The 25,362-nt window shown below is 57.3% G+C and overlaps 2 protein-coding genes across 11 annotated transcripts in view; both read left to right on the top strand.

The window, feature by feature from the left end:
* Positions 1 to 7,170, top strand: part of LOC142024846 (butyrophilin subfamily 2 member A1-like) — a 38,007-nt gene extending 30,837 nt beyond the window's left edge. For all 3 annotated transcript variants that reach the window (XM_075017123.1, XM_075017122.1, XM_075017121.1), the window contains 4 exons: positions 1,027 to 1,059; positions 1,709 to 1,729; positions 3,287 to 3,313; positions 5,110 to 7,170. In XM_075017123.1, coding sequence (XP_074873224.1) covers positions 1,027 to 1,059; positions 1,709 to 1,729; positions 3,287 to 3,313; positions 5,110 to 5,609 — 581 coding nt within the window. In that variant the 3' untranslated portion in view covers positions 5,610 to 7,170. The remainder of the gene's footprint in view (positions 1 to 1,026; positions 1,060 to 1,708; positions 1,730 to 3,286; positions 3,314 to 5,109) is intronic.
* Positions 7,171 to 16,820: 9,650 nt separating this feature from the next.
* Positions 16,821 to 23,240, top strand: LOC142024848 (uncharacterized). 8 transcript variants are annotated; one of them, XM_075017132.1, is made up of 4 exons: positions 16,886 to 16,911; positions 18,693 to 18,850; positions 20,494 to 20,611; positions 20,758 to 23,240. In XM_075017132.1, exons 3-4 carry the CDS (start codon positions 20,533 to 20,535, stop codon positions 21,957 to 21,959), a joined length of 1,281 nt encoding a protein of 426 aa, XP_074873233.1. In that variant the 5' UTR covers positions 16,886 to 16,911; positions 18,693 to 18,850; positions 20,494 to 20,532; the 3' UTR covers positions 21,960 to 23,240. The 8 variants fall into 8 exon arrangements, with proteins under 8 accessions (XP_074873232.1, XP_074873231.1, XP_074873233.1 ...); XM_075017129.1 differs by having other exon boundaries at positions 16,890 to 16,911; positions 18,693 to 19,069; XM_075017125.1 differs by lacking the exon at positions 16,886 to 16,911 and adding an exon at positions 17,817 to 18,588 and having other exon boundaries at positions 20,761 to 23,240.
* Positions 23,241 to 25,362: the final 2,122 nt, after the last annotated feature.

Raw genomic sequence — 25,362 nt, 5'->3', positions numbered from 1 at the left:
AAGTTCCATGCAAAAACACCCCTCTTTATACTGTTAAATTCCCATTTGAGTCTCAAAACAAAAAGCAGTCAAGTAGCACTTTAAAGACTAGCAAAATAGTTTATTAGGTGAGCTTCCGTGGGACAGACCCACTTCTTCAGACCATAGCCAGACCTGTCCCACGAAAGCTCACCTAATAAACTATTTTGCTAGTCTTTAAAGTGCTACTTGACTGCTTTTTGTTTTGATAGTGTATAGACTAGCACGGCTTCCTCTCTGTTACCATTTGAGTCTGTGAGTTTCGCAAAGTGGTGCTGCAATTGCTAAGCCTGAAGCGGTATCAATCTCAGAGTTTTCCGCAGTCGTCTTTTGATCTCACAGCCAGGCTACCTCTTGTTGGTCGCTTCACCTCCCGGTGTGTCGGCCTCTCTTCAGGGTGGCCAGTTCTGCCCACTCCTGCAGCCTCGGGCACGATGGATGTTCTCTTCTTGTCTCCAGGCTTCTCATTTCTTCTTGAGCATCTGGGCATTCGTGATGCCTTTCACGCATCTCCTTAACTCTGTCCATGTCCTTCACTCACAGCAAACCCTTTACAGAGTATTTCAGGAAGGATCTTATTTTAGAAAGGGTTAGATAGCCACTAAAGAAATTACAAAAGAATCTTCTACACCTTAGTTTGCAATGCAGTCAGGAAGCCACAGACCTTAGAGCAAACACTGTGTAATAAAACCATGTCCGAAGATAAATGACATGACCAAAGTCAGTTACAGTCTTTTCCTGCCTTAACACTGGAGTAAGCTCCCCTCAGCTTATCTAACACGGCCCAGGCCCTTCCTTCCTGCGGATTGGGAAGGGGAACTGGCAGGGTAAAACAGAAGCGCAGAGAACTGATGAGCGAGACTTTACAATAAAGAAGGTAGATTCTGTTGATTCTCATGCAACACTAAAACACTACATTTTGACTACATAAGCTCCCTAAAATAATGGGAATAACCCCATTAATTCAAGAGCTTGACACCTCTCCTCTTTCTCCCTCTTCTCCCCCAGAGATTCTGCGCTCCGAGCTGGAGAACGAGAGAGGTAAAGGGCTGGGCTCCCGGCGGGGTGTTGACCGATTTTCTCTCGGTGTCTGTTGGCAGACAGAGATGAGATCTGTGTCTGCATCCTCCGCCAGGAGAGGCTCTGGGACTCAAAGGGATGGGGAGCTCTGGCTAGTCGCGGCGCAGGGTAATCGCTCCCCAGAGAACGTTGCTGCTCACTTTCCATCAGAAGCCTGATTTGAGCTCCTCCGTTGAAATCCCCACACGCGGGCGTTTCCGCGTTCCACGTCGCCCTGGGACAATGCGCCCTTCTGTTCCCAAAGCTGAAGGGGGAGAGGTGGAATCCTGCATCCTGGAAGGGGGCTCAGCAGAGTCCCGGGGTCTCTGAACACTCAATGACTCCGCGAGGTGCAAATGCAGCGAGAAGCAGCCAGCTGACGTCGCTGGGCCCACGGGCTGAGATCCAGCAGCCAGGCCTAGGGCTAGCGCATTAAACCCTGATTTCCAGCCCTCCGGGCCTAGCCCCTAGCCATGCTGCCTGCCTGCCCTGTGGGCGCGTGAGCACCACCCCCCCAGTGAGGCCAGCGTCGGGGGGATGTGACGGGGAGAGCGGTGGCTCCTCTGCAGGCGCGTTCCCTAAGCCAGGCGCTGCTGCGGAGCTCACTGCAGACCTGTCTCTTTGCTTGCAGGGAGAGCCCTGGCTGAATCTGGTAAGTGTCCTGTGTCCCATTCGGGCCCCGCTCACAGGACTTCCCGCCCCAGGGCAGCACAGTCATTGGGCCCCGTCCCCCTCCCTCCGACACAGCCGAAACCCCCAGCGCCGCCCCTCAATCAGCGGCCCCACCCTCCTTTCCCTCTCTGCCCCTGCCCCATCAGCCCTGCTCTATTGCCCATTTCAGACCCTTCCCCTTTCTGTCCTCCGCACACCCCCAGCACTGTTACCCCCGCAGAGTCCTGTGCTCCCGCTCACTCGGACCTCTCTCCCAGCTGTCCCTGCCCACCTGTGCTCCCCACCACCCCTCTTTGTATTCCCAGCCAAGTTACTCCTCCCACCCCCCGCAGGCCTGCGCCCAGCTCTGCCCCACAGCTCGGCTTCTTCCTTCGCTTCCCAGCCTGGCTCTCCCCTCCCCACTCACCCACCGGGTTACAGCCTCCAGCCCCTCCTGCCCTGCAGCTGCTGGGATCCCAGCTCCAGGCCTCCTGCAGTCCTACCCCTGCTACAGCAGTGCTCTTGGAAAGGCGCTGGGCCCAGCAGGGTGACAGCAGTGGCAACCCCAGGCCCCCTTATGTCCACTGCCCCCTCTGTCAGTGGGCCTGGGCCCCTTTACCTCACCCCCATGCCTCTGTGTCGTGCTGAGACAGCGCGTGCTCCGGGGAGCGCTCAGGTCTGGGGAATCGTTTAGAAAGGGTAGAGAATAAGGCCGAATGTTTTACTATCTCTGTGTAACTCCAGGGTACGCCCGCAGCGCGAATCCTGCATGCAGAGGTGGTCACTTGACCCCACACGAGAGACACTGGGTGCATTGCAAGAAGTTCAGAAAGGAGCAACAGAAACGATGAGGGGTTTGGAACGGGGCCGTGTGGGGAGAGGCTAAAAAGACTTAGAAAAGAGGAGACCGAGGGGGGATCTGGTGGAGGTCTGTCGAACCACGAGTGGTGTGGAGGAAGTGAACAAGGAGGAGTTCAGAACTCGGGGACCCCACATGAAATGAATGGCCAGCAGGTATGAAGCCAGCCAAGGGAGGTGCTTCTTCCCGCAGCGCAGGGTCGGCCTGTGGGACTCCTGGCCAGAGGCTGTTGGGAAGACCAGGGCTTTAACAGGGTTCCGAAAAGAGCTCGATACGTTCACCCGTGATAAGTCCGTTGGTGACAAGTGTCAGAGAGGCGGCCGAGTTAGCCTGTGTCTTCCAAAACAACAAAAAGTCCTGGGACGCCTCACAGACTAGCAGAGCTTTTGTGGGCAAAGACCCACTTCCCCAGAGGGGTCTGACGAAGCCGGCCTTTGCCCACGGCAGCTCCAAACCAGCTGTTAGGCAATCAGGTGCCCCAGGTCCCGCAGTGGCCGTAAGCCAGGCTGGGTAGGAATGGTGTCCCTCCCCTCCGTTTGTCGGAAGCAGGACCCGGATGACAGGGAGCTGATCACTCAACGGTTCCCTGAGCGGTTCGCTGCCTCGGGGCACCTGGGACTGGCCTCTGTGGGAAGACAGCGCCCTGGGTTGGCGGGACCGTTGAGGCCGTTCTCACGTTCTTGGTGTGTTTGATTTCAGGCTGGAGTAAAGTCAGCAAACATGCAGGTGAGTGAAGCTGGTGTGTTAATATCAGACCCCGCCCGCAGCTCTGCCGCCCGCCCAAGGGAAAGGGGGGCCTGGCCAATTTGCCCCCGGTTCCGCACGTGAAACGAGTGCTCGCTGGGAGTGAGAGAGAGGCACGTTTCTTACACGTGCCAGCCTGCGTGTAGCCCCCTCGCAGGGGCTGCAACAGGCAGTAGGGGTCGGTGGTGGTGGGGTACAGGCGGCTGGCTGAGTCCTGCCCCCAGCCAGTCAGGTGGGTCTCCGGGGCTTCAGTTCCCCACGCCCAGCGGGGACACACTGCACGAGCGAGCTGGGGTCGCCAGTCGACCTGGGCGCCTCGGCCTCGCGAGGCCGCCGGGCGTTTTCAGTGCGGACGGCCAGGTGAGTCGATCGTAGATAGGTCGATTCCTGCATTGCCGCCGCTGGACGTGCATATCTAGAACTGACGTTAAGGCCTCGTGTAGCCCTGGCTCGAGCTGTGCCGTGGGGCGCCCCACCACGAGGGGGGGCCAGCACATGCGACGGCAGCAGAGGAGGGGGCTCCTGTCACTGCCATTTCCCCGGTGTGGTGCCTGGGGCCTGTGTTGGGGACCTGGGCCCAACTGCCTCGGCAGCGGCCCTGCTGAATCAGGGAGTGGACTGAGGGTGCCTGGCTCTGGCGGAGGAGAGAGGGCTGGGCGTGCCTGGCTCTAGGCGAGAGGGCTGGGGGTACAGGGCTCTGGAGGTGGGGAGGGGGCTGGGTTAGAAAAGTGGCCTGGGGGTGCCTGGTCCTAGGGGAGGGGGTTGTGGTTAGAGTGGGGGGCTGGGGGTGCCTGGCTCTGCAGGAGAGGAGGGGAGGGGAGGGGATTGGGTTAGAGGCACCCCCAGGCCCCTGCTCTAACCCAATCCCCTCCCCTCCCCCAGCGCCAGGCACCCCCAGGCTCCTGCCCTAACTCATTCTCCCTCAGCTTCCCCAGCGCCAGGCACCCTTAGGCCCCTGCTGTAATCTAGGCAGCGCGTTGTTGTTGTTTGTGCATTGTCCCTTTCTCCAGGAAACGGCTGCGATGAATATGTGAGGCGCAATTTTATATTCTTGCCTCGGGCGCAGAATTAGCTAATGACGGTCGAGTGTGGCGCAGAGTAGGGCTTTTACTGGACGCGTATGGCGAGTTCTCAGGCGATGGTGTTAGTTGGCTTCGTGAGCCAGAAGGGTGCCAGGAAAGCTGGGCAAATTACCTTCACTGGCCCCAGGCAATTGTCTGAAGGCTTTCTGAGCTGCGGTGAGATCCATCCGGATCTTTACAGGTGCCCATCCATAGCCCTTGGGCTGGTGCAGTTCAGATATGGGAGCAAGCGTGTAAAAAAGAGCCAGGCTCTGCCCTGACAAACTACCTCGGCCCCAGACCAAACCTACCACATCGGAGTCAGGTAGGACCCTGGGGGTGCTAGAATAAAATAAAGGGCACCTAACACAGTCTCAGCTGTGGGGACGTGGGAGCCAGCCCCCAGCACAGGTTTGGGGGAGGGCGACTTCTGAATCCTTCTAATGCTTTGAAATGATGCCCATGTGTGTAACACCTCCGCTTGCGCCTCGCTGGGGCCTCTGCAGAGTCCACAGCCAGGCCCAAAGGAGCTTGCGCTGTCTCTGGCTGTTTCAGGGGAACCTTCTCCCCTAGTGCCTGGGAGAAGAGCCGCAGGGGAGCTCAGAGAGGCAGGTCCCAGAAGGTAGAGGCGGAAAATCAGAGTTTCCCAGCCAGGTCAGATCTGGTGGGGGGCCAAAGGGGGTTTGAAAACAGCCCTGACACTGCCCCTCTCTGCAGCACACGTGATTCTGGATCCAAACACGGCTCATCCCAGCCTCATGGTCTCCAAGGAGCAACGGTCGGTGAAATGGGCGGGCCTGCGCCAGGACGTGCCTGACAACCCCGAGAGATTCGACTGTGAAACCTGCGTGCTGGGCTCAGCTGCGTTCGCCTCCGGGCAGCACTACTGGGAAGTGGAAGTCGGCGGTGGGAGGACCTGGGCTGTGGGGGTGGCCGAAGAGTCTGTCAGGAGGAAGGGCTGGATCAACTTTTCTCCTGAGGAAAAGATCTGGGTAGTGGATCAGTGTGGGAGCCATTACCGGGCTCGTACCTCTCCAGAGACCCTCCTGCCTCTGACTGCCAGCCCTGGGAGGATCGGGGTGTGTCTGGACTGTGAGCGGGGCCTGGTGTCCTTCTATATTCCTGGTATGGAGGCCCCGATCTACACTTTCACCTTCTCTTTCACTGAGCAGCTCCGCCCTTTCTTCTGGGTATACTCGCCAATCATTCTGAGATAAGACCTGGGGGATCGCACCCTTCGCTGGGGCCCAGCAAGGGCCAGGTGAACCTGGCAGACGTGTCTTGGAGCTGCTTGGCTTTTCCATGTTAGAGGGCTAGTTGCTCCCAGAAGCAGCTGCTTCTGGCTCAAGGCGCATGTGACCTACCGGCGGCATGGTCGAGATGTGCAGTGTGTGGATACCAAAGGTATCACTCCCTCTTTCCTTGGCATGCACACAGCTCCGGTGCCATTGGTCTGGCAGGAAAGATTGCTCATTGGATGAGCATTTATGCTAATTAGTACATGAACACCAGCCCGTGCTGGAAATCTTTTGTTGTTTTTCTGAAATGGACCAATTTTTCATTTTTTTTTTTTAATTTTCCATGAGTGAATTATTCTTGCTGAAACTTGGACTTTGCCAAAATTAATATTTTCAGTTTTGAAAATCCTACCACATGACTAAACTGAGGGCTCAAAATTTGCGAAGAGGAAGAATTCCGGATGTTAATGATTCATTTAGTGTAAGGAACTATTTAGAGTATAACAGAATCCAATAAACAATACATGATAGCACACACACCCCCCCTTTAAAAATTCAGTTGAAAATGTTGTTATAATGCACAAATCTCAAAAAATCCATTTTTTTAAACTTTTTTGCAAACTGGCCAGATTTCCTTAAAACATTTTTTGAATTCAACTTTTCATTGCGCTCTAATTAACACTGTGATGGTGGATAAGCAAAGAATATGTCTTTACTGAATTTCTGGTTCCTAGTACTGTCATCTCTGAACTGGCCCCCTGGCTGGCCTTTCTCCTGCACTCACCTGTGCTGCAAGCACCAGGAACCCCGAGAAGCAGCCTGAGCACTCCATGGACAAATGGCCTCTCTTGTTTCAAGGGTGCAGGCTGCAGACTACAAACCGCAGACTCCAGGGGGTGAGAGAGACTGCTGCATCTTGCTAGCGCCTTGTCCAAGAGTGCTGAGAGCTTGGGCCACCGGCCTGGATTTTACTTCTCTCGATAACTGACTTTTTGGCTGTAACCTGTAGGCTACTTCTGTAGTCAATAATCTCATTTACCTCCACCAGTGAGTTTGCTTTAGGTGTGGGAAGTCTGCCCAGATTTACAACAGCCAATATCAAGCATCAGAGGGGTAGCTGCCTTAGTCTGTATCCACAAACAGGAGGTCCTGTGGCACCTTTCATGGGCAAAGACCTGCTTGTTATCCCACAAAACCTTATGATCCAGTAAATCTGTTAGCCTATAAGGCGCCACAGGACTTCTTGTTGTTTCAACAGCTGGTGTATATGCACTTCCATTGATGACGCAGTTAATAAATTGGCACTGCCCATCTATGGAAGCCTTCCCCCAATCCGGCTGGGTGCGTATTGCGGGGGAGCAGTGCCTGGAGGGTTTGCTGCTTGTCACTAACGTGGCCCCGAGAAAGACGACGCCGGCGGGAGAGTTCAGGCGCCGCCACGAGCCGAGTGTCCCACAGTGCACTGCGACATCCCGTCTCAGGCACCTGCTCGTCTTAAGATTTGCTGATGAGTTCTTTTTAATAAAACCCATAAACCCTGCACCAGACTGGTTTATTCTTTCAACATGGGGCCGGAATCAGGAGGAATCCGGGACGTTAGCTGAGCTAACCGACTAGCACTTTGCCCTGTCCTTAAATTAGAGCTTTTCCCTTTCCCAGTGTCGAAAAGCCTTTTTCTCTTGGTCCTCTTTGGTCGCCGATGTACCAGCACCGTGCGGAGCAGGCGGTGTGGCTACCCTGTGCTCACGGCTGGTGGCGGCTCCAGAACGGAAGAGCGGCAGGTGCTCGACCCGGTGAGACATGGAATTGGCCCAGGAGACACGCAGCCTGCTGTAATCCAAGGCCTTGTCTGTGACTGGGACACTTGCGGGAGTACCTGGGAGAGGTGAAGGTAGGGGACAACCTGCACAACCCACCCCCATAGCGCCTCCTGCTGTCACATGGGAATTAGCTCATCCAGCCTCCGCAGAACCCCCCTCTGGCCAGCCTCTCACCTGCTGTTTCCTAGCGGTGTGTTCTCCGCCTTGTAGCGGGACCCGCACCCCTCCGTGACCACGGAGCCCTTCTCTCAGGGTTCTGCCCTCCTGCAGTGCCCCAAACTCTGGAGTCCTCCCCTGCTGGGGATCCCAAAACTCCCGTACCCACCTTGCCTCAGTGACCCTCTGCCGGACTTCATTTAGCCCCTTACCTTGGGGGCCATCTGAAGTCTGAAACGGCTGCTCATCGCTGGCAAGGGGTTGGACATCTCAGGCCCTGGAGCCTGGGGTTTGCCTGGCCAGAGCTCCCCTGGTTCAGCCCGCCTTTCCCCAGCCCTGCTCGGTCTGTGGTACCCAGCTCCAGCCAGCATCTGAATTCTCTCCCTCCGGCACCCAAGCAAGAGTGTGCTCACCCTGGCCAGCCATCTCTTTTATACTGCCCTCCTTGGTTCTGATTGGCTGCCACAGTCCTTCCCCCTGATTGGTTCCCCAGGACAGCTCTTTCCCCTATCTGTTTTAACCTTTCTCTACCAATGCAGGGCACCCTCCCTGTTCCATAGGGCAACGCGCATCCAGGTTTCCCCAGGCATTGCCTCTTTTTACCTCCTCTGTGCTCCGTTCCAGACGCCGCAGCTCAGAAAGGGCCTCATCCACTCTGCTTCTCAGGGGGTTCCTCATCTCCTCACAGCTTCTGGATCCCACCCACCCGGTCTCTGGGTCCCAGAGGACCGTACCGACAGAAGGTGCTGTGTCCTGGGTCTGTGCCAGCAGCAACGGCGCTGTGTCTGGGAGCGACACTGCCCCCCACCACTTCCTACAGCACCTCCAGATTCTCTGTCCACACACTCCAGAACCCACACAACCCCCCCACCACACCCGCTTTTGTATCCTCAGCAGTGTCGTCCTTTGGGAAGCCTGACAATGGCTTCTTGACCATGCAGATCACTGGGCTTGCGTGTACAGCCGCGAGAAGCTTCACAGGGTGGGGGTCTACCTGGACTGCACCAGAGGGAAGATGGCCTTTTACAACCCCGATACCTTGGCCCATCTCTGCACTCTCGTGGCCTCCTTCATGGAGGAAATCTTCCCCTCCTACACCAAGGACAAGACGACCCCTCTGGTCATTAACACATCAGAGTCTGAAGGGTGGATGCCTGTGACAGGACAGATGCAGCCTAATCCATCCCCATTTGTTTGACTTGACTGTGCCTTGCACTGCTCCAGCACAGACTGAGCGTCAGCCCATCGCTGGCATCCGCCTTGCAGCCAAACGTCCCGTTTTAACGCTGTCAAAACGCTGCGTTGGGTTTTTTCCTGACTGAACAACGTGAGTGGGATGGAACGCTTCCATTTTTCAATGTGCAGTTTTTCACTATAAAGTTTTTTGAAGTCCAGCTCAGAAGAAAACATTGGGATTCCGTCAGATGAAACCTTTTAACCGAGTGCAACCGTGTTTAAAAAATAGTTTTGTAAGCGATTTCAGTTAAAAATTCACTCTGATCTGGAGTGAAAAGAAAGTCTGAAACTGCAGAATTTCGCGTGAAATGGAAATTCCAGTTCTGTTGGTAGGATATGAGATTCTTCCGCTTTCTAAGCCTGCCTGAGTCACATTTTAAAGCAAGTATCACTGGGGTAGCTGTGTTAGTCTGTACCTTCGAGAACAGCAAGAAGTCCTGTGGCTCCTTATAGACGAACGGAGATCTTGGAGCATGAGCTTTCGTGGGCACAGACTCGTGCATCTGACGAAGCGGGTTTTGCCCACGAAAGCTCCTGCTCCAAAATCTCTGTGCGTCTGTAAGGTGCCACGGGAGTTCTTGTTGTTCTCATTTTAAAGCAATTATTTCAAAAACTTTTTTGAAAGGGGGAGATTCTTGTGTCAACACGATAGCCCCTGGGAACGTGGGTATTCAGGAAACCAGCAAGTATCACAAGACTTGATGTGAAACTACCGGACCTGGCTCAGGAAGTACGATGGTGAATAGGACAGGAGGCTCTCAGTCTTGTTATTAATACTAGCAGGACCTGCCCCTTTGCGGCGGCTACACCCAAATTTCTCATTTGGGCGGGTAGAACTGGTTGTTTCTAATGAATTAAGGAGCAGTACTTTCCCGGCTCGGTCTTTCAATCTCCGGCCGGTTGGGTTTTTTAAATACCTAAATACGTCTGGGATTTTAATACCGGTTGAATGCCTCTCATCCCGGATTCCCTGGTTCGGCTACTTCCGTGGTCTCACCCAGTCTGGCAGGCAGCCCCGCAGGCTGGGAGCGGAGCTGCTGGTGGCACTGGGCTGGGAGCCCTAGTGGCCAGGAGAGCAGAGTTGCTGTCAGCCGTGGTCAGGGGGGCCGCCACTGGCCAGGGACAGGGGCAGTGACGACACTGCAGGGAGATAAGTTCCCCCACCTCCACTCAGCCTGCTCCTGCCCAGACCCCCACCCTCAGCTTGTTCCTGCACCCTTGCTCCCACCCACGCCTCACCTCCAGCCTGCTCCAGAACCCCCCGTCACAGCTGCACCCTCCCTACCACCCCGACCCCAAGCACCCACCCCCAGCTTGCTCCTGCACCTTCCCTCCTGGCCAGGACCCCCGCACCACCCCCCAGCCCTTGGGGGATGGGGAGAGAAACCAACCTGCAGCAAGTTCTGTAGGGCTCTGCGATGGGGGCTCTGGCCCCAGATTCGCACTGCAGAAGGGGGTTCCCGGGGGGACTCTGATGCCATCCCGACCCTCCAGCCCCCTTCTGTGCTGCGTGAGGGGGAAGGAGGGGCGGGGCTGAGGTCCCAGATATGTGCTGGGGGTTGCCGTCCCATTTTAGACTATTCCAGCACATTCAGTGAGACGGATGGACGGACAGGCAGCTCCGCTTTTACGATATCATCAACAGTCCTGGCCTCAGCGCCCGTTGGTGTCCGATGCCTCCCTCACTCTTTCCTTCCATCTTTCCCTGGCCTGTGCGGAGTGGCTTAGTTTCCGTAGAGTAGGTCCACACCAATCTACTATGTCATCTACCCATTCTCTGTGGGGTCTGCCGCTCCTATTCCAACCCTCCCTTATGCCCAACGCCAGGGTCTTGAGTTTTCGTTCATCGTTCATTCTGCAAATATGCCCAAATAGTTGTAGCTTCCGTTCTACAACCTTCTGCAGCAGGTTCTCTTTCATCTGTATCTTTCTTTATAATTCCTCAGTGGTGACCTTCTGCATCCATCCTATTCTCAGGAGCTTTGTATAACAGCTCCCCTCCAACGCCAATACCCTTGTCTTCAAATCTTTTGTTATCACCCACACCTCCCACCTGCACACCATGTTGCTGAATATACACACGTTTTCAGCTTCGTTCCTAAGCTAATCGCTTTGCTTTTGCAGATCTGATCCATCGACTTCAAACTCGCTCTTGCTTTCGCTATTCTACTTGTTGTTTCCTTCTTACAGTCTAGGTCATATACTATGTTGCTCCCCAGATACGTGAACTCTACATTCTCTCGTTCAATACCATCAACACTGATCTTCCTTCCTATTTCCTTATCTCAAAACACCATTGTTTGTTTTATCGATGTTCGTTTTATTGTTTTCACTAGCTTCTCTTCATCTTCCTCAGTAATAAAGAGATCATCTGCGAACCTCAAGTTGTTAACTCTTATCCCATGCACAGATATCCCTTCTACCTCTTCCTTGATCTTATCCATTGGTCTGTAGATGCATGATGAAGATATGGGCGATATCGGATCTCCTTGTCTCCTGCCTCTACCCATTTTAAACCAACTTCCCAACTCTCCACACATTCTCACTGCTGCTTCCGATTGTCATTGATAACCTTCAACAACCGTATCGTTCTGCTACCCACTCCGTATGACTCCAACACCATTCAAGTAATTTTCTGATCTATACTGTCAAATGCCTTCTGCAAATCGATAAAGCTAGTGTAGATGGTCTTGTTCTTTCGTCGAGTTTTCTCCGCCATCAATCGTAGTGCCAATATCTGCTGTATGATACTTCTGTCTTTCCCAAACCCCGCTTGCTTGTCCACTAAATGTTCTTTTATCTCCGATCTCACTCTCTCCATCAGTATCTTCATCAGCGCCTGGCCTAGATGACTCATTAGGGCAATCGTTCTGTAGTTCTTGCACTCCAATGCATTTCCTTTCTTGTGTATTGTCACTAGCAGGGATTTTGTTCATTCCCTCGGTACCTTCCCTTCTTTCCATGCTAAATGACATAGTCAGTGTATTTCCTGAATCATACTTTCTCTGTCATATTTAATCATCTGTCCCATGATCTTATCATTTCCAGGCTCTTGTTGTTCTTTACTTGTTTCACTGCCCTTTCTACTTCCTCCTTCAAAATAACGGTCTCTCTCTGGATGCTCAATGGACATACCTCTTTCAGTACTTCGATCTGTCTCTCTGAGACACTCTAATCCAACTGTGCTTTGTACAGATCAGTGCAATATCTTATCCATCGCTGCACAATTTTCTCCTTGTTGATGAGCAGCATTTTGTTCTCGTCTTTGGTCGCCATCTGCTTCGGCTGCCACTTCCTGTTAATATTCCTAATGATTTTGTACACATCCCTGGTCTTACATTCGCCATAATACCTCTCTATATCTTCACCCTGCTCCTCTAACCATTTCGCCTTATCCTTTCTGGCCACTTTCCTTACCTCGTTGCATTTCATTCTACATCGCTGTTCCGCCCTCTCGGAAACATCCCTTCTGATCTCCAGCGCTCTCTTCTCTTGGACCAACTTCAGTATCTCCTGCATAATCCGCTTCTTACTGATCTCTTCTCTTCTTCCAGAACAGTCTGCTCCATTGCCTCTTCGATTGCTGTGGCTATCCCCTCCACTCTCTTATCTAGGTTTTCCTTTGTGGCCGCATTCCTAATCTTCTCTTTGAGCACTGCTCTGCATCCATTCCCTATTTCTTCCTCACCTGGCCTCACCACTTCTCTTCTTTTCTTAAACTATGTCTTGCACGTTCTCTTGAGTTTCATCTTATGTTTGCGATCACTAGACTGAGCTCCGAGTCCATATCCACTCCTTGGGTAACATCAGTACAACAGTGCTGAACTTTCCATCTTCTTCTTATCAAGATCATCTCTATCGTGTTCTTGGACTTCCCGTTATTCGCTTCCATATCCTCTTCTTACAGTCCTTTTGTTGGAATCTGACGTTGCAGGTCATCATCTCATGCTCCATAGCAAACTCTAGTACTTTCTCGACTAGTTAATTTCTTTCTCCGTATCCAAACCTTGTCATGATTCTCTCCCGACCTTGGTTATCTGTTCCGACCTTTGTGTTCCAACGTCCTCCGATGATCAACACATCTCTCTTCGGTATCTCCTCCAGCGTCTTGGTCAGCTCTTTATAGATGGTTCAGTCTCTTCCTCCATACTGTTCCACCTGGGTGCATACACCTAAATGACTGAGATGTTGAACGGTTTTGCTTTGAATCTCGTTACCATCCTTCTCACACTCACCAGTTTGTATCTGAACAATGCTCCTCTAGCTCTGTTGCTAAGAAGGACTCTGACACCTGCCTCATGTTTCATTTTGTTCCCTGACCAAATGGCTTTGTAACCACACATCTCTCCCTGTGCCATCCAACGCATCTCTGCCAGTCCAAGTATATCGCATCAGTATCTCTCCATCTCTTTCCAAAGCAGCTCTAATTTTCCAGTCACCCACAGTGTTCCAACGTCCCAATGGATAGCATATGTGTTAGTTGTAATTTTCTTTCGGTATCCAACTTATCGACCCAACCCTGATTGCTCGATTGGTGACGCAGACCTTGTTTATCCAGGCACTGTCCGAGATGGTATCTTTTATTAGTTAGTCCTACTGCCATCAGAGTTCATTCGTATTGTTGTTTCACGGTCAGCGTATTGTTACTCATCTGACCAACCCTCCTCCTCCATCCAGGCTTGAGCCTGGCATGGAACCCCTAGAGGCTTCATGGTGGAGGGTTTTTTTTACAATAGTTTTATAATATATAATATAGTATATAATATAATAATAGATCTTGTATATTACTTTGGGGAACGCGGCATGTTTGACAAAGGGGTGCCAACCCCCCACAACGGCTCAGGGGTTCCAGGAATAAAGGAATCAGGATGAAGGAAGGATTATGTCATGTGAGGACACCTCCAGGAATTCGACCAACCAAAGCTGGCATCCTAATGACACACCAGTGCTGTATGCTGTGGGGCTGGTGGTGCTGCCACTTAGATCATCCCATCCTGGACCATGCTGGCATTGCCATGGCAACTGTCACCATGGCCTTTGTTGTCCTGGCAACAAAAAAAAAAAGTTCAGGGTGGTCAAATACTGAAATAAATTGCCAAGGGAGCTTGTGGAATCTCCATCGCTGGAGATATTTCAGAACAGGTTAGACAGATGTCTGTCAGGGATGGTTTAGACAGTACTTGGTCCTGCCATTGGGGCAGGGGGCTGGACTCAATGGCCTCTCGAGGTCCCTTCCAGTCCTAGTGTTCTATGATTCCATGATTCTATGAACTGTGGCTAGAAGTTGTGAAAAAAACATAATAAATATATCCAAAATATAAATATGCAGTATTGGGGCTATTTTGGCTGTTTTGATTACGTATTTGTAATTAACACCTTGAGTATTTTATTTAAATAATGGTTTCTTCCATCTAGCTTCCCCCCCAGGTTAAATGTGGGATTGGCTGCTGAGCCCCCACGTGGTAAATCATGCCTACACCACCACCTGGAATATGCACACAGGGAAGCTCCGGCTCCCCTCCCAAAGAGAGGACATCTGGGTGGGGGGGGTCACATGGCGGTACAGGAGGTGCTATGGGCACAGCCATCTTAGGGCCCACTCCAGGCACTGCCATATTCACTTTCTTGGATGGTGTCACCATGAAGCCTCCCAGGTTTCCATGCCAGTCCCAAACCTGGATAAAGGAGGAAGGTTGCTCAGAAGAGTGTCCATGTGCCAATCGTAAAACAACAATATGAATTAAATCTGACACCATTACCACTAACTGATAAACGATGCTGGCTCGGACATCGCACAGATAAACCAGGTCCGTAGCACCAATTGAGCAATCGGGGCTGGGTCCTTAAGTTGGCTACTGAAAAAAAACTACAACTAACTCATACGCTATCAATCGGAACATGGCACGTCTGAACGCTGTAGGTGACTAGAATGTTAGAGCTACCTCAAAAGGAGATGGAGAGATATCGATGCGATATACTTGGACTGGCAGAGATGCGTTGGATGGCATTGGGAGAGACGTGCAGTTATAAAGTAAGTTGGTCAGGGAAGAAAGTGAAGCATGAGGCAGGAGTCGGATTTGGTCTTAGCCAAAGAGCTAGAGAGGCATTGTTGGGATACAAAGCAGTGAGCACGAGAATGACGGTAGCGAGAGTCGAAGCCAAATCATTCAACGTCTCGGTCCTTCAGGTGTATGCGCCCACGTCGGACAGCATGGGAGAAGAGATCGAGCTACTTGAGAAAGACCTGACAAAGACTCTGAAGGACATACTGAAGAGAGATGCGTTGATCATCAGAGGAGATTGAAATGCGAAGGTCAGAACGGATAACGAAGGTTGGGAGAGAGTCGTGAGAAGGTTTGGATATGGAGAAAGAAACGAACGAGGCGAGAAACTATTTGTTTGCTATGGAGCATGAGATCGTATTCTGCAACACAAGATTCAGGGATGCAGGGAGGGATAGCTCAGGGGTTAGAGCTAAACCCAGCGTTGTGAGCTCAATCCCTGAGGGGACCATTCAGTGGTCCGGGATAGTGCTTAGTCCTGCTGTGAAGGCAGGCGACTGGACTCGATGACCTGTCAAGGTCCTTTCCCGTCTAGGAGATCGGTATATCTCCATATGTTTATTGAAACAAAAGGGCTGTAGGAAGTGGACATGGGGATCCACCAGCGGGAAGTCCAAGGAGATGGTGGATACGCTCTCAATAAGAAGATGGGTAACACCAGTACCGCAGTGCTGAACGTTCCAAGGAGCAGATATGGACTCAGACCGCAGTCTAGTGGTTGCAAATGCCAAAATGAAACTCAAGAGACACAGTTCAAGGAAAACAAAAAGCGGTCAAGTAACACTTTAAAGACTAGCAAAATAATTTATTAGGTGATGAGCTTTTATGGGACAGACCCACTTCTTCAGACCAGAGCCAGACCAGAACAGACTCAATATTTAAGGCACAGAGACCCAAAGACAGTAATCAAGGAGCACAAATCAGAAAAAATGATCAAGGTGAGCAAATCAGAGAGCGGAGGGGTCGGGGGGGGGAAGGTCAAGAATTAGATTAAGCCAAGTATGCAGACGAGCCCCTATAGTGACTCAGAAAATTCCCATCCCGGTTCAAACCACGTGGGTTAGGGGATCGGGGTGCTGGGGGGGCAGGGCCAGATGGGTTTGGGAAAGCAGGGTGCCTGGGGGAGGGGAGGGCGGGGCCAGCCGGGTTGGGGAGAGCGGGGTGCTAAGGGAGAGGGGTCAGGGCCAGTCGGGCTGGGGGAGCGGGGTGCTGGGGGAGAGGGGGGCAGGGCCAGCCGGGTGGGGGGATTGGGGTGCTGGGGAGGGGGGGCAGGGCCAGCCGGCTGGGGGAGCGGGGTGCTGGGGGAGTGGGGACAGGGCCAGCCAGGTTGGGGGATTGGGGGAGTGGGGACAGGGCCAGCCAGGTTGGGGGATTGGGGTGTGGGGAGAGGGGGACACGGCCAGCCACGTTGGGGGATCAGGGTGCTAGGGGGGGCAGGGCCAGCTGGCTTGGGGAAAGCGAGGTGCCTGGGGGAGGGGGGAGGGGCCAACTGGGTTGGGGGGAAGTGGGGTGTCTGGGGGAGAGGGGGGCAGGGCCAGATGGGTTGGGGATCGGGGTGCTGGGGGGGCAGGGCCAGATGGATTTGGGAAAGTGGGGTGCCTGGGGGAGGGGACGGCCAGCCGGGTTAGGGGATCGGGGTGCTGGGGGAGAGGGGGGCAGGGCCAGCCGGGTGGGGGGATTGGGGTGCTGGGGAGGGGGGTGGCGCCAGCCGCGTTGGGGGATTGGGGTGCTGGGGAGGGGGGGGCAGGGCCAGCCGGCTGGGGGGAGCGGGGTGCTGGGGAGGGGGGCGGCGCCAGCCGGGCGGGGGGCAGGCGGGGGGCCCCGCCGGGGACTCCCCACTTCCCCCCGAATTCCCCGGCGGGGGCTGGCGCAGGTCCCCGCGCCGCACTGGGGGGAGGGGCCCGGCCGGGCCGCGGCGGGGGCGGGGCGGATCCGGGGCGGAGCTTCTCGGTCACCGCCGCTCCCGGGCCCGGTCCTCCCCTTCCCCCCGCCGCGAGCCGCCGCCAGGTGAGGGGGGAGCCCGGGAGCGGGGCGCAGGGCCGGGAAGTGACTCTGCCCCCCCCCGCGCTGCCCGGGGCGGGGAGTTCCCGGGGGGGGCTCCGCGGGGGGGGGGGCTGCGCGGGGGTTCCGGGGGGGCGGGGCCATTGCTGCGCGGGGGGAGGGGTTCCGGGGGGGGCGGGGGGGTTCCCCGGGAGAGGGGCTGCGGGGGGGTTCCCCGGGGGGGGCGGGGGCATTGCTGCGCGGGGGGGGGGCTTCGGGGGGGTTCCCGGGGCGGCGGGGGCATTGCTGCGCGGGGGGGGGGTTCCCCGGGGGGGCGGGGGCATTGCTGCGCGGGGGGGGGCTTCGGGGGGGTTCCCCGGGGGGGGCGGGGGCATTGCTGCGCCGGGGGGGGGGGCTTCGGGGGGGTACCCGAGGGGGCGAGGGCATTTCTGCCGGGGGGGTTCCCCGGGGGAGGGGCTGCGGGGGGGCCGTGCTGCCGGGGGACCCCCCCAGCGCCTCCGCGGCCCCGCGCTGGTCCCGGGGACTCCCTTTCTGGGGGGGGGGACGGGGGGGGCACACGCCGGGGCCGCGCACTGTGGGGCTGGAGCTTTTGTTCCCCCCCGCACCGCCACCCCTCAGTAGGTCGCAGTGCAGGGCCGGGTCGCGGTGGGGGTGGTGGGAGCGGGGTGCGAGTGGGGTGCGCCCCGCCCCGCTGCCGGGAGCCCGTGCCCGGGTGGGGAGGCGGTGCGCCCGGGTGACTCGCTGCCTGCACCCCTCGGGGGATGGACGTGGGGCTCGGTCAGCGGGGGGGCACCTTAGGGACCTCCCCCCCCCCCCGCTGGGAGACCAGCCTGGTGCAGCGGGGTCGTGCTCGGGGCTCTGTGGCCGGGGGGGCCGGTTTCTCCCGCATCCGGGAAATGTCTCCCAGCAGGCGCGTCAGTGGGTCCCTAACTCTGCCCCACAGCCTGGCAGACTCTGAAGGCGTCTCCGGGCGCGGGCGCCTCGTGCGCCCCCCGTGCCCCCTTAGCCCTGTGTGTGGCTCTCTGCGGGAAGGGGCTGCCCGGGGAGCAGACCCCGGCTCACGGAGTGAGGGGCGCTCGCCGCTTGGACGTGCCTGTGTCTTTCGGCGGCTCTCCTGCACCCGGCTCAGACTACAGGGCCGTGACGGGGAAGGGTTCCTGTCCCCACTGGGGCTACACGCTGTGGGGTCCCCGCAGCAGCTGGCGTGGGTTCTGCTCCGGGCCCGTCTCTAGCCCCCTTAGTTTTCCGGGGGATGAACCCCAGAGAGCGCGGGAGCGTAAGGACATAAGTACGCAAGAGCGGCCACACGGGGTCAGGCCAAAGGTCCATCCAGCCCAGCGTCCCGTCAGCCGAGAGCGGCCAGTGCCGGGTGCCCCAGGCGGGGGGGACTGAAGACACGATCAAGCAATTTGTTGCCTGCTGTCCCTCTCCAGGCTCTGACAATCAGAGGCCAGGGACACCATTCCTACCCTTGGCTAATAGCCTCTTATGGACCTAACCTCCAGGAATTTATCCAGCTCTTTCTTAAATTCTGTTACAGTCCTGGCCTGCGCCGTCTCCTCTGGCGAGGAGTTCCACAGGTTAACTATGCACTGAGTGAAGAAGAACTTTCTTTTATTAGTTTTAAACCTGCTACCCATTAATTCCATCTGGTGTCCTCTAGTTTTCGTATGACGGGCACAAGTAAATAACTTCTCCTTATTCACCCTCTCCGCGCCTGTCGTCATTTTATGCACCTCTGTCACGTTCCCCCTCTTTTCTAAACTGAAAAGTCCCGATCTTTTTAGCCTCTCCGCATACAGCACCTGTTCCAAGCCCTGTGCGTGGCGTCAAGAGTGACTGCTCCTTCCGCTCGCCAGGACGTTCCAGGACACCCCGGGGGTTAGGGCTGGGTGAAACAATTGCCGCTGCCCGGGTTTTCCATCCCAATGAAACGTCTCACCAGGTGAGGTGAAGGTCGAGTGGTTTCATTCAGACATCGCCCAGCCTGGCTTCGGCGCCTCTCGTTTGCACTTTCATATCGTAGGCATGTGCCCGTTTCAACCTCCCGTTGCTCTGATGTTGGAAGGGTATAACAAGTGGCCTTCCCCAGGGATCGTTTCTCGGCCCAGCTCTGTACAGTAGCTTCCTCGGTGATTTAAATAACGGCTTGTCAAGTCTGCAGGTGAGGACAGGCTGGGAGGGGTTGCGACTGCTCTGGAGGAGAGGGTCAGAACTCGGGATGATCGGGACCGAGGGGAGAAACGGCCTGGGGAAAACAGGATGCAGTTCAACGGGGACAAACTCCAAGCGCTCAGGGAGGAGCAAAACGGGAAGGGACTCCCGAGCAAAAAGTACTGCGGAAACGGGTCGAGGGGCACCACAACGTCACTCTTCCCCTCCTCCTGCTCTGGTTAGGCCTCAGCTGGAGTGTTGTGGCCAGTTCGGGGCCCCCCATTTTGGGAAGGATGTGGAGAAGTTGGAGCAAGCCTAGAGTAGGGCAACTCAAATGATTAAGGGGCTAGAAAATATACCTATGAGAGAAGATTGAAAGAACTGGGTTTGTTCAGTTTGGGGAAGAGACCCCTGAGAGGGGAGACGACAGCAGCTTTAAGCACCTGGAACGGTGCTACAAGGAGGAGAGAGAAAAATATTCCCCTTAACCTCTGAGGACAGGACAAGGAGCAAGGGGCTTAAACTGCAGCAAGGGAGGTTTAGGTTGGACATTAGGAAAAAGTTCCTAACTGTCAGGGTGGTTCAACACTGGAATAAATTGCCCAGGGAGGTGGTGGGATCTCCGTCGTTGAAGATGTGTAAGAGCAGGTCAGATAAATACCTAGCAGGGGTGATCTAGATCTTGCTGGGTCCTGTCATGAGGTCAAGGACTGGACTTGCTGAGCTCTGGAGGTCCCTTCCAGTTCTAGCGTTCTCCGGTTCTGTGTTATGCGGAGAATGGGGTGTCTGCGTCCCGCTCGGGCGCCCACAGCTGAGAAGGATGTTGATGCATTGGAGAGGGGTCAGAGAAGAGCCACAAGAGAGTCTGAAGTATGAACAAAGCCCACCTGTCAGGAGAGACTCCAGGAGCCGCTCCTGGTTAGCTTGACGAAGAGAAGGAGATGCGGTAACTTGGCCGCAGTCTATGAGTACCTCCCCGGGGAACGTCCCTGGGGTTTAACCGTGAGCTCTGCCCTCCAGCAGAAAAGGGTCTCACGTGTTCCAGCCACTGGCAACTGAGGCTAGACCCGGCTAGGCATAAGGCGTCCCCCTTGCCAGGGAGAGCGGTTCCTCACCGGCACAGTTCGTCCGGGGTCACGGTGCGTGCGCCGGCACCGCCGTTTTATCCTCAAGCCTGGCCGTTTCCCTGGGAGGTCTGCGCTCCAGGGATAGTCTGGAGCTGGTCTCGCCCGTCGCACGACAGGCTGGACTAGCACCTGGCCTTGGAATCCGTGAACCTGTGCTAGTGACACTCGCTTCCCCCAGCAGGCCGCCGACGCTCCCGGTGTCCCAGCCCGGAGAAAACAGCGTCTCTCTCTTCACCCTCCTGGTCTCTGGCTGCCGCGCCAGGCCTGACCGCTTCTCTTCTCTTCTCTTCTCTTCTCTTCCCCCCAGGCAGGGTTTCTTGTCCCCGCGCCCAACGCGACCTGCTGGATGGAGCTGAGCGAGGAGCCGTGGGCCCCGGCTCTGCAGGTCTGCGAGGCCACGGAGCTCCCGAGGGATGTCTGCGCAGGTGAGGAATCCGGTGCTTCTGCCAGGGTGGCAGGAAGGACGGTTTGTGGCCAAGGAACCGTCTCCTGGTTTTTCTACCCGGTCGCCATTGGGGTTTCTGTCCCCCGGCACAGGGAGTAACTCTCCGTCTCTCTCTCTCTGCCCCAGCAGGTGAGGGGAGAACCAGCAAGGGCCAAGAGGAGATCTCTCTGCAGGAAGGTCCGCAGCCGGTGGGACCGCCTGGGGTGGAATCAGGAGGAGCTGCAGGGGACCCTTCCCCGCAGGGCAGGACCTCCCAGCTGGGCAGAGGTGTCGGCCGGCTCAAGGAGGCCGGGGCGCGGCCCTACCAGTGCCAGGACTGCGGGAAAAGCTTCGGCAGCAGCTCGGCCCTGCTCATCCACCGGCGCATCCACACGGGGGAGCGGCCCTACCGGTGCCCCGAGTGCGGGAGCAGCTTCAACCAGAACTCGGCGCTCATCGCGCACCGGCGCATCCACACGGGCGAGAAGCCCTACGTCTGCCAGGCCTGCGGGCGCCGCTTCAGCCACGGCTCCACCCTGGTCAAGCACCGGCGCGTGCACACCGGCGAGAAGCCCTACCGGTGCGAGGAGTGCGGGAAGTGCTTCAGCATCCGCTCCACCCACGCCCGGCACCGGAAGACCCACACCGGCGAGCGGCCCTACGTCTGCGCCGAGTGCGGCAAGAGCTTCAGCGACAGCTCCTACTTCGTGCAGCACCAGCGGGTGCACGGGGGCGACCTGCCCTTCGCCTGCCGGGACTGCGGGAAGCACTTTGTCTGGAGCTCGGCCCTGCTGCGCCACCGGCGCACCCACACCGGCGAGAAGCCCTTCGCCTGCGGCGAGTGCGGGAAGCGCTTTGGCGAGAGCTCCACCCTGCTGCGCCACCGGCGCACCCACACCGGCGAGAAGCGCTACCGGTGCTCCCAGTGCGGGAAGGCCTTCAACGACGGCTCCTCCCTCGTGCGGCACCAGCGCACCCACACCGGCGAGCGCCCCTACCCCTGCCCCCACTGCGGCAAGACCTTCGTGGACAGCTCCACCCTGGTCTGCCACCGGCGCACCCACACCGGCGAGCGCCCCTACGCCTGCCCCGACTGCGGCAAGAGCTTCGCCGAGAGCTCCACCCTCATCGCCCACCACCGCGTCCACACCGGTGAGCGCCCCTACGCCTGCGCCCGCTGCGGCAAGAGCTTCAGCCAGAGCTCCAACCTCCTCACCCACCAGCGCACCCACACCGGCGAGCGGCCCTACGCCTGCGCCCAGTGCGGGAAGAGCTTCTGCCGCAGCTCCGACCTCCTCCGGCACCACCGCACCCACGCCGGGGAGCAGCGCGATGAGTGCCCGGCCTAGGCCTGGCCTCCGGGGCGCGCAGCCGCCCGCCCGGGGGAGACACCTGCCGCTTTGGTTTCCTCCCTGGGCGCTTGAGCCGGGGGTAACGCGGCGTCTGAGTCGCCTGCCTCCCCCGGCACCTCCCCGTCTGGGTAGTCCTCTCGCCTCAGCTGGCGGGAGTCCGTTTGCCTTCCTGCCGCCTTCCTGCCCCTTCCTCTTGTCTCACCGGTAACGGAGGCCGCTCAGGAAGCGGTGCGGGGAACGTCGCTCCCTCCCGGCCTCGGCCTTGGCGTGAGCCGCTTGTCTCGTGGGGCGGGGCTCCGCCGCTCTGTGTCGGGCAGTCGCAAAGAGCCCTTGTCTTTTCGCCGTGACCCAGGGGAGGAGAGGGGCCCTGCTGATGCCGGAGGCCGTCCAGCTGGCCCTTGGCGGAGGGGCAGCGAGGCCCAAACCCTTTGGCTGGGGAGAGCGTGAGGGGTGACCCCCGAGAGCAGGTGAGCCAAGGCTGCCTCCTCCCTGCGTCTCTGCGTGCTGGAAGCTCTGGAGCGTGTTGGGTTTCAGCAGGAAGAGGGGGGCTGCTGCCCTGTCCCCCAAGATAAAACCACCGGACAGCACCTGGGCCTCCCGGGCAGCTGCCGTGGGCCGCGGCTCAGCGGCTCGGCCCGTGCGGTGCCTCTGGGACCCGTGTTGGTCTGTGCCGAGCTCGGGTGCTGGCGCCGGCTGGGAGACGGCCTTGCGCCCAGGCGGCGGGGAGCAGGCCTTCTCAGCGCCCACAGCATTGGAAACGCCCAGGTGGGCTGGGCGGTATTTAGCAGAGCTGGGCGGGTGCACGTAACAATGGGCCGAAGGAGCCACCCGGCCCCCCACCGACTTGAGCGAATTTCAGGCACCGAGGCTCGCACATCCGTAGCCGGCAGGGTTGAGCCCGTGCTTATGAGCGCCTAACTCCCCTGAGCTCTGGAGGCCCCCCGGGAAGTCTAAGCTCTGCTCCTTGCTGCTGAGCTCAAGCGTGGGGTGTGGATTCTCTAGGGCTCCTGAGGCCTAACCCTGCCGCTGCGCGGCTTAGAGCCACTAGCTGCTGTAACGGGGAGCCGGGGGGGCGCTTAGTGGGGCGAGGGGTCTCAGCAGCCGCACGGAGGGGGCAGATTTTCTGACTAGCTCAGCAGGCGGGACGGTCCCCGTACAAGCTGGACGAGGTTGGAGAGCTGGTGGGTAGTGGTGTAAGTAGCAAATGTTAGCAAAAAAATGACTCCCAGGGCTATGAGGTGTTCTTTGTTTGTTTGCTTTTTAATTAAAAGAAAGTAAAAGGAGTTCTCTGGTAAAAAGTGTGGAAACAATGAAACTCTCAAGTCATGTGGTTGATGGAGGAATACGCCGGCAGCAGGGACGGTCTCTAACACACACCTGGGCGGCGGTGCTGCCCGTAAGGATGCTACTGGGACCAAGGATTTTCAGAAGGGGTCCCCAACCCCTAATGGCCCAGGGGCTGGAAGGACTTGGTAATTCGGTTACATACCTCAGTCCTGATGCAGAGGTGGTCACAAAGAGCGTGCAGGCAAACCTTCCTGCCCCACTTTCAGGAGTGTACATCCACACCCCAGCGCCTGCTTCCCCCAGAGCCAGTCCTCCCCCAGAAGTCACTAATCACAAGCCCGCCCTTACTCCGTGGGGTCCAGCACATCAGCCATTAGCCACGTGTGGCTATTTGGCTGGGTGAGTGTGGCTGTTTGGCTGGGTGAGTGAGGCTATTTGGCTTGACCGAGAAATGTATTTTCAGAAAAAGGTGGCTAGTCTGCCTCCCCCTATTGCTTCAGGCCCCTCAGTCCATACGTGCCTCAGTTTCCTGGCATGACATACAAGGGGGGGTCATAATCCTGCCTGGGGCAGGGACCTTCTCGGGGTCTGCGTGGCACAATGGGGGGCCTGTTATCAGTGCCTTGAGGTGCTCCTGTACCACAAGGCCTAACACCCTCCCCACCCCAGGTGGCCGCGGGAAGGCTCCGTGTCCAATAAGGCCCAGGAAAGCTGCGTTTCTGGGCCGTGGCTTGGGCCCTAACTTTCACCCTGGAACGGATTGTCAGACCCTCCAGAGAGGCCCAGAGTTCCTTCTAACCTTTTCCATCCGCGTGTGGAATAATTTTACGCACGCTGAGGCCCATGCGACTGTGCACCACCGAGAGGAGATGCAAAACCTGCCGGCAGGCACTCGGCTGAATTTCTGCCCCGCGGCCGCCCAAGCGCATGGCTCATGGGGAACGCTTGGTCACAAATGCAATTCAGGTCCAGCACCGGCTCCTGGGTGGCACCGTGCCTGGGTGGGGCCGGCTCCCACACGGCCTGGAAGTTCACCCCTTCCCAAAAGCCAGGCCCCTGGCTAATGGGCCACCCACAGGTGAGTCCAGGCTCTGGATTGCGCTGTGGCGGGAGCCCCAAGGCCTGGTCCTACGGTGGTCCTGAGGGCTGGGAGGGGGAGATGTTGGCGAAAGCTGGCTGCCCCTAGCCCCGCCCCTTCCAAGAGAGGCCCCACCCCTTCCAGAGCCGAGACACCCCCCGGGGTGGCCCAGGGCCCAGCCAAGCCGGTCTCTAGCTCTGATGACCCTTGTTGCCGCGGGGGCGAAGGAGCAAACGGGGAACCCCGGTTGTCCCCGTCTCAGAGGCGCCGCCTCGGCCAATCCCATCTCCCTCGCCGGGCAGCGTCTCACCCCAAGGCCAATTAAAAACACAGACACCTGGCTCGAGGGGCAATTAACGCGTAGGAAAATGGGGAGCGGTTGCGCTGCCAGTCGTGCCGGGCGGCAGCCCCTGAACCCAGCACCACTGAGCAGGGGGAGGGCGAGGCGGGATCACTGTGTGGGGAGGGGAGAGCGCGACCGAGTGGGACTGATGGGGCGGGGCTTGTCTTGGCTCGGCGGCGGGAAAGGCCATGATTGACAGCCCTGCGCGCGCAACTTCGGAGGTCGAAGAACGGCCAGGAGCTGGTGGCGGGCAAATCCAGTCAGGGGCGGGAAAATCCGGTCGGAGCCGGACGGAGCCAGTTCTCCGCTACGCGGGTGTCATCAGGTGCCTTTCAAAATGGAGTCTGGCCTTCCAACATGGAGTCGTCTACCAGCCGTCCAATAACACATCGTTTCCACTTACGAACCCACTCACGACCCCCCACCCCCTTAGCCGGCTGGCTTCTAGCACTGCCCTAGTGGCTGCTGAGGTCCCAGGCTCAAGCCCCACGTGCATTTCACAAGCACCGTTATGTTTCCCAAGCCCCCTGCCTCGCTCGCTGCTCAGGCTGGGGCTGTTCAGGACGGGAATTGGGTGGGAAGTGAAGAAGGCAGCTCTGGGAGTGCCGCCTTTTCTCATTGCGGAAGTCGGACCTTAAGGGGCCAGCAGTGGGAGCGGCTGGACTTGTGGTACCAGCTGGGAGGTCTGGTTT

This window comes from Carettochelys insculpta, chromosome 22 (genome assembly GCF_033958435.1).
Source record: "Carettochelys insculpta isolate YL-2023 chromosome 22, ASM3395843v1, whole genome shotgun sequence".
NCBI lineage: Eukaryota > Metazoa > Chordata > Testudines > Carettochelyidae > Carettochelys > Carettochelys insculpta.
The sequence above is the reverse complement of the archived record's forward strand: the minus strand, read 5'-3'. Positions and strand labels throughout refer to the sequence as shown.